Source organism: Sycon ciliatum, chromosome 6 (assembly GCF_964019385.1).
Source record: "Sycon ciliatum chromosome 6, ocSycCili1.1, whole genome shotgun sequence".
NCBI lineage: Eukaryota > Metazoa > Porifera > Calcarea > Leucosolenida > Sycettidae > Sycon > Sycon ciliatum.
In genome coordinates, this window is record NC_088648.1 from 22,588,278 (window position 1) to 22,597,625 (window position 9,348).

Sequence of the window (9,348 nt, forward strand, 5' to 3'; positions counted from 1 at the left end):
TGATTTCTGCGTGGATAGCTGCAAGATTTGATCCGGAGAGGAAAGCCCACTCAGTGTTCTTGGGCGGCTGTTAGAACTAACTAACCCCTGCAAACATTCCCGTAGCTTCTCGTCGCAATGCATGGCCCGCCATTCCAGGGAGATGGGATACTAGTGCTGGAGGAAAATAGAGATATTCCTAATATAACCCCATACCCCCGGGGGCCGTTTTGACTCCAACTTGACCCAGAAATGAGGAATGCCTCCACGGTCGGTGTGACTACTACTGTACTATTTTAGTATTCACTTTGTCCTGGAGGGGGGGGGGGGGTTAGACATGGGGAAGTTGCCATACTGGGGTGTGAGCCCGCCTTTCGGCACCATAGACGTGCGTTATCAGCACATTCTCCTCAGCCTGCATTTGACCGGCGTGGCAGAGATAGGCTTACAAGGTGTTCAAGGTTACCTTACCACCTCATTAGACACCCTTAGCAAAAAACGTTATGTTGTAACGGTATTATCGTAAGGGGGAAAATACCGTGATTTGGGTTCGACCTTTGGCAAGATGCACGCTATTTTTAGTACGCTGTTGCCACGAGAATAGCTTTGATTTCGCGCGGTACAACCATTTTTTCATCATATACGCGATACAAGGTGAAATGCGTACGGACTATGCAGTATTTGGCTAAAACACGTACCGTTGGTCACAACGATAAATCAGCCCCCATACCGTTTATATGCTGCAGCTTCAACGCTATTTGGGTGATCAAGGTACGAGTACCGTAAAAAAATAGCGTTACCGTTGTTTGCTAAGGGTGTCTATTCCTACGAAAGTCGATTCGCGGGCTATTCCTGGTCAGCCATGGCTAGCCGAGGTCAGGATAACGCCATAGGCTGACGATGGAAACACGCTAATACAGTACATTGTACTGTTGCCGGGTCTCGCTGAAGTCCCGGATGACTGTGTCCAGGGGCCCGGTCGTCTGCTTGAGATGCGGGCGGCAGAAACCCAAACCATGATTACCAGAAACCATGTACTAGTAGTCGCACCCTACGTCTTGCTGACGCCCGTCGTCTACATGACATGTAAATGCACCTGTATACAGCAGTGTTTTGTTACTGGTGTTGTAATTCAAACTGTCAGGCTTGCGCTGCATGGCCACGGTATGCGCGGACTTGGGACAGTTGAAGCAGCGCCCTACCCTCTCATACTCACACTGCGGAACTGCCGCAGCTGAGATGGCGTTGGTCGTGTGTCCTGCTACCTTGGCAATCCCTGCGGTCCAGCGTGATGTCTGATGATGATGATGATGATGATGATGGTGGTGGTGATGGTGATGGTTGTTTCGTTCACACGTCCTAGCGGGAGTTCCTTCCCAACACCAAGGTAGCGAAGAGAGGACTAGTGTTATAGAGAGGGAAGAGTTGTAGGTGAAATGTGTCTGAGCTTGTTCTGCAAGGATGGTAGGAAATGAACTTCTCGACATCAAATCGGTCGGTTACACTCCATGTTTTCGGTTTTCCAACAGGGTTCCTTTCCCGCGCAGCTCGATCTGTAACATATTCAGTTACCTTCGGGGACTTCTTTCAGTTGTGATACTTTTCTCCTCCCCTCCCCACTACTATTATTATTAAATTTGTCATGTCGCTCACATGTATGAAAGGAGGCGACATCGCCTGTTTGTGTTGCGACTTTACGGATAAATTTCAACAACAATAACTTACTTGAATTGGATCCTCTCACATAACCAGTATACCCGCCGGTTGCTGCGCTGACGCGATGGCCACCCTCAGCACTTGTGCTCTCAGATTGCAGACCAAGTATTGGACACACAGGAGAGCTCGGGAAGGAGATGCTCACCCAGCTCAGGAAAACTAAACATCTGTTACTAAACTCCTCCAGGCTTTCCAGCTGGCATGTTGTAGACCGATGCGGTGGGCTTGTTCACAAGCGAATAGAGGACCGTACACTTCTACATGTTGTCTGTTATCTTGTGCTAAGTGCAGCCAGTCCGATATTGCCTTCGTTGGACTAGAGATAAGATGAGTTGAGGCATAGTCGAACATTACCGCCTAGAAAACTACTTGCTTCTTCGACTTGTAGATCTACTAGTACTTAGTTCTAGTACGAGCGACCGCGGCCAAGCTGCCAGGTTTACGGACCGGTGGTGATAACAACTCTGGTGCCTGGTGGGCCTGTTCCGCTTGGGTATTCCCGCTTGGAAGTACCGGACCAGACACGTCGTTCACCGATGACTGATGAGTGGACGAACCTGGCGGCGAATCTCACGACCTGCACTCCATAGACCAGCGGCCGGGGCAGCGAATAGATCAGCCATCCTCTGCTACCCAATGACAGTATGCAACACGTGTCGGAAGAAAAGAGGATGTACGTGAACTATAGCCAGTGTTCATAAAGGATTGCTAGGGTGACAGCGAAAGGATGTTGCAATAGGTAGCGCAAGCAGTGTAGCTGGGATGGTGTGAATAGTATTGAGTGTGAGGTACATGTATGTGAATAATGTGATAGATGTACATGCATGTGTATGATGAGCAGGGTGAAGTAATGAGAATGGGTCGGAAACTAAGCGATTGGGAAACTGTTGACTGAGCTGAGCTGTGATTCCTGATGCCTGGTAATGAAATTTGCAACTTGCCTTGCTACTAAGTACGTCTCCTGAACTCTTAGTCTTACAGCCTAGCCTGACACACTGATGTGTGTGATTGATACCTGACTCGGTGACTACAGCACAAGGGCGACGGGTTAGGTAGATCTACCACCACGGAGTGCCTCTTTCAGGCTCTCTAGTCAAAGACGAAGTTGTAAAAGTAGTTGCCTGATGATTGCGAGAGCATGAAACATGAAGTAGCAGCAAACAAACCTTGATTGTCCTTGTTGTTCTGTTCTGTATTACGCTCTGCCTCCGTGGTGTCGAGGACTGTCAGCACGCTCGGTGCCTCCTCCGGTAAAAGTAGTTGTGTATAGGCATGGGCGGGTAATGCTAGCATTATGGCTGGCATTATAGTCCCTTTTTCCAGGTGGCATAATGCTGGCATTATACCACCATTTCGCATGCAAAATTGGCATTACAAGCATAATAGCTGGTCGACAACGGTGTCATGCATGAAGCTGGCTAGGTTCAGTTCCGAAAATCGTGCATCTGAACTCGTCCGGCTTCGTCCAGAGACTTGACGTTGCAAACCAATCTTCTCAGTGGATTGTCGGTGGAAGCTTTCTCACTGCTGTTTAAGTTTTTTTCTTCTACGCTTTGGGCTTGATCCAAGACGGCCTTCTTAAATCGACTTTTCCAACTTTCAAACCGGCATTATGGAGTAGTGTGAGTATTATAGCCTCGTACATGTATTACGAGCATTGCCTTTAGCATTATCGCAGCAAATAACTAGCATCACCCGCCCATGCCATGACATAGTTGTGTAAGTCCTGTCGTTGTGCGGCGACTCCGGCCAGTGTCGGGAAGACCTACAAAGCCCTGTCAAAGGCCACATGTAGCTGTTCACTGCGCTTTCATCGCCATCACCATATCACTGGTATGAGAATGCCGCAAGGTGGCATTCCCATAGCGACGATCGGTCATGTGCCAGACATCATGAGGACGACTTATCTTTGAAGTTTGACACAGTGATAGCCGTGGTCGTGCAACATGCTGTCAATCTGCCATTCTCGGTATACTAACTGTACACAATCTCCGGACAGCTACAATTATTTTGTAGATATTTTAGATCTCGTCAGCGGAGCTCCGAGTTACAACATACTGTAGAATCATGATTGTACATTCTGACATGTCACATGACAATCGACATGGCAACAGCGAATCCTAGCGCGACTTGCCGTGCTTTGAATCAGCCACTGAAGACCTGTGAGCGCTTGCAGGTCTCCGATTTTCCAATCGGAGCACGCCCAGGCGTGCTCCGATTGCACATCAGAGGCTCCGCTCCATGTAACACTGTAGTGGCCCTACATTTTTACTGCATAAATAACCAGTTTTCAAAGCTTTTTTTTTCTTTTTTTCTTTCGTTCCTACACCATAACACGCATGCTCGGCCAGTCCTTCCTCGGCCTTGTTTTTACTGCATTTTCTGCGTAGTTTGCATTGCATGCCTCTTCGAGTTTTTCCAAAATATCTCCACGATGGACGCTGTTTTGGATTTGCTGCATACCCTGGCGCAGCCAGAGGTACAATCTGCCATCGCGGCATCCGCCCACTCCCGCGGAAAACAAATAGGAGACACCGTTTCGGGGAACGGTATACAAATTTCCTCAAATTCCGCACCCACGGGCGGATTAGAAACTGGTCGTGGCACCACCGCAGCCTCTGGCGGTCAAGAAATGGAGGAGGCTCGGAACTCTTCCAACAGGGAAGGGAACCAGGATGACTCTCGGGTAGACGGCGGGGAGCCTTTTCGTTTTGTCTCATTGGCCGAACGTCGTTCGGCAAGCCTCGGTTTTTCCACGGACCGCCATTCCAGCAATGGCGGCCGGGGCCATATTAGGGGTGACGTCACTGACGTATCTGGGTCACGTGATTTACGTACAGATAGATCTAGATCATGCTCACGGGACAGATCTCCACCCCACTCACGATCTCCCCCTCGTTATCGTTCTGCTTCATGATAATTCATGTGAACGACGTACACGTACTCGCCATAGATCGGCGGGTGCTACACGTACACGTAGATCTAGATCTAGATCTCAATCTGCGGACAGATGTCGGTCAGGGTCACGCTCGGGTGCTACGCACGAGTCCCGCCTGAGTGCCCGGGGACGACATGGCCATGGGCATGGGTCACCCAGACGGCGCGAGTCGCACCGTTTCACCAGGCACCGAGATAGTTCTGGCACTAGTTCTAGCTCTGGTACGTCAGAATCTGACGATAGTGACTCCGACAGTCCTAGTGGCACATGTCCGTCATCCGACGACTCGGCTGCCCAAGAGCATCGCCGTGGTAGCGGCGCGGGCTTCGATCCTAAGGGGTTAGTGGACGACTCTGTATGGTCTCCCCCCTCGCACATGGCCTCGTACCTACGGGAGCACTGCCGTGGTTCCCTGTCCTTCGCTGAGCGTCGACGGGTGCGGAAACTGTGTCCCCGACCGGACGTGGAGGAAACGCGATGTCCACGCGTGGACCCGTTCTTGTCGGATGTCCAGGGCCTGGCCAATGCCAAGAGAGCGGATAGAATGCTGGCCAACATCCAACAAAAGGTTACGGACGTTTTCCGTCCCCTGGCCGCGCTCTGGGCTGCTATTGAGCAGGGCCGGCCGGTCCACGAACTGACCGAGCTGGTCCAGATGGCGATCGTCATGACGGGCGACGCCTCGAATGTATTGTCGGAGACACGCCGTCAGCGCCTCATGGCAGCGCTGCCAAAGAGATGCCCGAAGAGCCTGCTGCAGGGCTTGCGTCCTTCCGGTGATCTCCTCTTCGGTGATGGATTTTCCCGGGAGTATAAACGGAAGTGCCAGGAAATGGACGTATTCCAGCCACGGCCTTCTGGGCGGCGCCCGGGGACCGCACAGGACCGGTCGCAGCCTGCCCGTCCTGACCGTTTTTCTGGTCGTACCATGTACCGGTCAGATCCAGGGCGGTTCCGCCCTTACGACAGGGCAGGACGGGGTCATGTCACCCGCCGGCCTGAGGAGCATTTCCGCCAGCCAGCAAAAAACGGCCGGGGCCAGCCCTTTCGCGGGCGCCCTCGAGGTCGTTGACGACCTCCCCCGTGCCTGGCTGCCTCACGGAAGCCCCTACCCCCCAGGTAGCGGGCCGATTGGAGCATTTTGCGGCAGCCTGGCGAGACCTAACGCAGGATGCGTGGGTGTTGAAGACCGTCTCAGGGTACTGCTTAGACCTCCACACCGTTCCTTGCCAGCGGTCCGCTCCGACAGAGATGTGGTTCCCTCCCGAAAAATGCGCCATCGTCCACCAGGAGATAGAGGATCTCCTATCCAAGGGTGCAATTCGACCGGTGAGCCCATCTCCCGGCCAGTTCGTGAGCCGGTTATTCACCGTACCCAAGAAGGGTACCACCGCCGAACGTCCAGTCATCGACCTCCGCCACCTGAACGAGCACGTGCGGTACGAGCACTTCCAGATGGAGGGTCTCCACCTTGTTCCCCTATCCGTCCGAGAGGGCAATTGGCTCACAAAGCTAGACCTCAAGGACGCGTACTTCACCGTGCCGATCCATCCCCAACACCGCCGGCTCCTGCGCTTCAGTTGGGAGGGCCAACTCTACGAGTTTCAGTGCCTACCGTTCGGCCTGTCCAGCGCCCCCCGGGTATTCACGAAGCTGATGAAGGTCCCGATCAGTGTTCTTCGTCGTCAGGGCATTCGTCTCATCCTGTATCTCGACGACCTTCTCCTGATTGCCGAGTCACGGCCGGCCGCCGTGCTGCAGACGCAGCAGGCCATTCAACTCCTAGAATCTCTGGGTTTCGTAATCAATCGGAAGAAGTCCATTCCCGAGCCTACGCAACAGCTCGAGTTCCTAGGATTTCAGTTGAACTCTGTGGCCATGACGATGTCTGTGCCGATCGACAAGGCGCGGAAACTCCAGCAGGAGTGCCACCGAGCCCTGTCCCAGCCCTACCTGTCCATCCGCGCATTGGCCTCACTCCTGGGCAGGATGGTTGCGTGCTCCCCAGGCATGTTTCTGGCTCCACTGCAATTCCGCCACCTTCAGCAGTTGAAGATTGCAGCCCTTCGTCGCCATCAGAGCTACCTTGCCACGGTACGCCTGACGCCGGAAGCCAGGACGGAGCTGACGTGGTGGGCAGCAGATCTAGAAACTTGGAACGGTCGCTCGATTCTCAAACCTCCCGCTCAGCTCACCATATTCTCCGATGCGTCCCTGCTCGGCTGGGGAGCGGTGTGCGGCACAACGAGTACTGGGGGTCAATGGTCCCCTACCGAGGCCAATCTCCACATCAATGCTCTGGAATTGATCGCTGCCTCATTCGCGGTGAAAGCCTTTCATTACCGGGCCTCGTACCGTCCTCTGCACATCAAGTTGTTGATCGACAACACGACAGCCGTCAGCTACATCAACCGCTTAGGCGGCACGCATTCCCGTCTCCTGTCCCAGATCGCTTGCGACCTCTGGAGATGGGCGGTCCAACACGATATCCGCCTCCAGGCGGAATATGTGCCGAGCGAGGAGAACCCAGCGGACCATCCTTCTCGGGGCTCCCTCTCCGAGTCCGGCGACTGGCGCCTGGACCCTGCTCTGTTTCGCAGGATTCAGAGGGCAGCTCCTTGGACCTTGGTGCTAGATCTGTTCGCATCTCGACTGAACACGCAACTTCCCGCCTTCTATGCTTGGAGGCCGGATCCGGAGGCTCTCGCTCTAGATGCGTTCTCTCAGAATTGGAGTCTCCCTCATCAGGACGCGGTGTATGCCTTCCCACCATTCTGCCTACTGGACAGGGTGCTTCATCGTGTGGCCTCACTCCATACTTGCCGGATGATACTGGTCGCACCAGTATGGGATACGCAGCCATGGTACGCGACTTTGCTGCAGCTGTTGGTCGATTTCCCCATGCTTCTGCCCACATTCGACTGCCTGCTACTCTCACCCTCGGGCCATCCACACCCACTGGTACTATCCCGCCACCTGCGCCTCGCCGCATGGCCTATCTCCAGCAGCGCTTCAATGCAGCAGGACTTTCTCCACAGGTCGTGCGACTCCTCTCCTCCTCTTGGCGGTCATCAACCAATGCCGCTTACGCATCGGCATGGGAGCAGTGGCTGGGCTGGTGCAGTCAACGGTCAGTGGATCCCGTTCGCCCATCTTTAGCTATGGTGCTCCAGTTCCTGGCCGATTCCTTTGAGGACGGCCGCAGCTACAGTACCCTGAATGTCTATCGGTCAGCGATGTCTGCTACCCTGCCTGAGCTGGATGGTGCACCCATTGGCCAGCACCCGTTGGTGGTGCGTTTGCTCCGTGGTATCTGCCTAGAGCGTCCGCCGCAGCCGCGGTACTCACATACTTGGGATGTGGGTATTGTCACTTCTTGGCTCTCTAAACTGCCTGCCAACACGGACCTGTCTCTCCCTGTCTTGTCTGGCAAGTTGGCCATTCTGATGGCCTTGACTGCTGCGCGGCGCTCTTCGGACCTCCACCGGCTAAGCCTCAACTCTCATCGTTTCTCTGCCGAGGGCGTGGTGTTTGACTATCTCACACCCCCTAAGCAGCATCGCCCTGGTTCGGAACCAGCCCGACCTGTCACCTTTGCTGCCTTTCCTGTGACTCCTGCACTCTGTGTTGTGGAGTGCTTCAGGGAGTACTTGCGTCGGACCGCCGACCTGCGGCAGGCATCTTCTGCACATCTGTTCCTCAGCACGAAGCGTCCGCACCACCCTGTCACCTCTGCAACGATTGCTCGTTGGATCAAGCAGGTTATGTCCAAGGCTGGTGTGGATACATCATTGTTTGGTGCCCATTCCACTCGTGCCGCTTCTACGTCTGCTGCGAAGCGTAAAGGTATGTCGACAGTGGACATCATGAAATGTGCTGACTGGAGTTGCGCATCCGTGTTCCAGCGCTTCTATTTCAAGCCGTGGGAGGGTGAGACCAGCGGCTCTTCCCCATCGGCACATCAGCAGTTCTGCCGCTCCGTGCTTGCGCCGTAGCGCTACCAATGTTGGCCTGGCCAGGTTCTGAGTCTGTGACTTTGTGTCTACCTCAGTAATCCGATTGCTGTCTGTGCCTGGCTTTCTCAATGCCGTTCTATCTGTGCATGTGTATAGTACACGGCTTTCCTCATTTATTCTTCCTTTTGCCATTACGCCTGTGTCCTTGTTCTGGACAGGCCTTTTGTCACTTTCTGCGGCAAGTTTCCGTGGCACCGATTTACCCTGTTCCTTACTGATTTGGTGGTGTGCTGCATGCCCGGTTGGGGGTTTTCATGGCCTGTGTTGGTCCCTCTCTCCGCACTTGTGGTGTTCGCTTCACCTCTGATTTGAGCGTTGAAATCTACAGTGTTACATGGAGCGGAGCCTCTGATGTGCAATTGACGATTATACAAGGAACTCTGTTCTGATGTATAATCATAATTGCATGAAGAGGTGAAGCGAAATGTAACACTGTAGTCCCTCCCGCCCATCCCATTTACTTATGCACCGGGGAGTGCCCATGGGCTTTATCTTGGCCATTGACGCGTTCAAACAAGGCCGAGGAAGGACTGGCCGAGCATGCGTGTTATGGTGTAGGAACGAAAGAAAAAAAGAAAAAAAAAAAGCTTTGAAAACTGGTTATTTATGCAGTAAAAATGTAGGGCCACTACAGTGTTACATTTCGCTTCACCTCTTCATGCAATTATGATTATACATCAGAACAGAGTTCCTTGTATA

The 9,348-nt window shown here is 53.4% G+C and overlaps 1 protein-coding gene across 1 annotated transcript; it reads left to right on the forward strand.

Annotated features, from left to right (window-relative positions):
* The first annotated feature begins 5,009 nt into the window (after positions 1–5,009).
* On the forward strand, positions 5,010–8,628 carry LOC135820129 (uncharacterized). Its single transcript, XM_065333439.1, has 3 exons — positions 5,010–5,471; positions 5,924–7,261; positions 7,423–8,628. The coding sequence occupies exons 1-3, from the start codon at positions 5,010–5,012 to the stop codon at positions 8,626–8,628; spliced, it is 3,006 nt and encodes a 1,001-aa protein (XP_065189511.1).
* Positions 8,629–9,348: the final 720 nt, after the last annotated feature.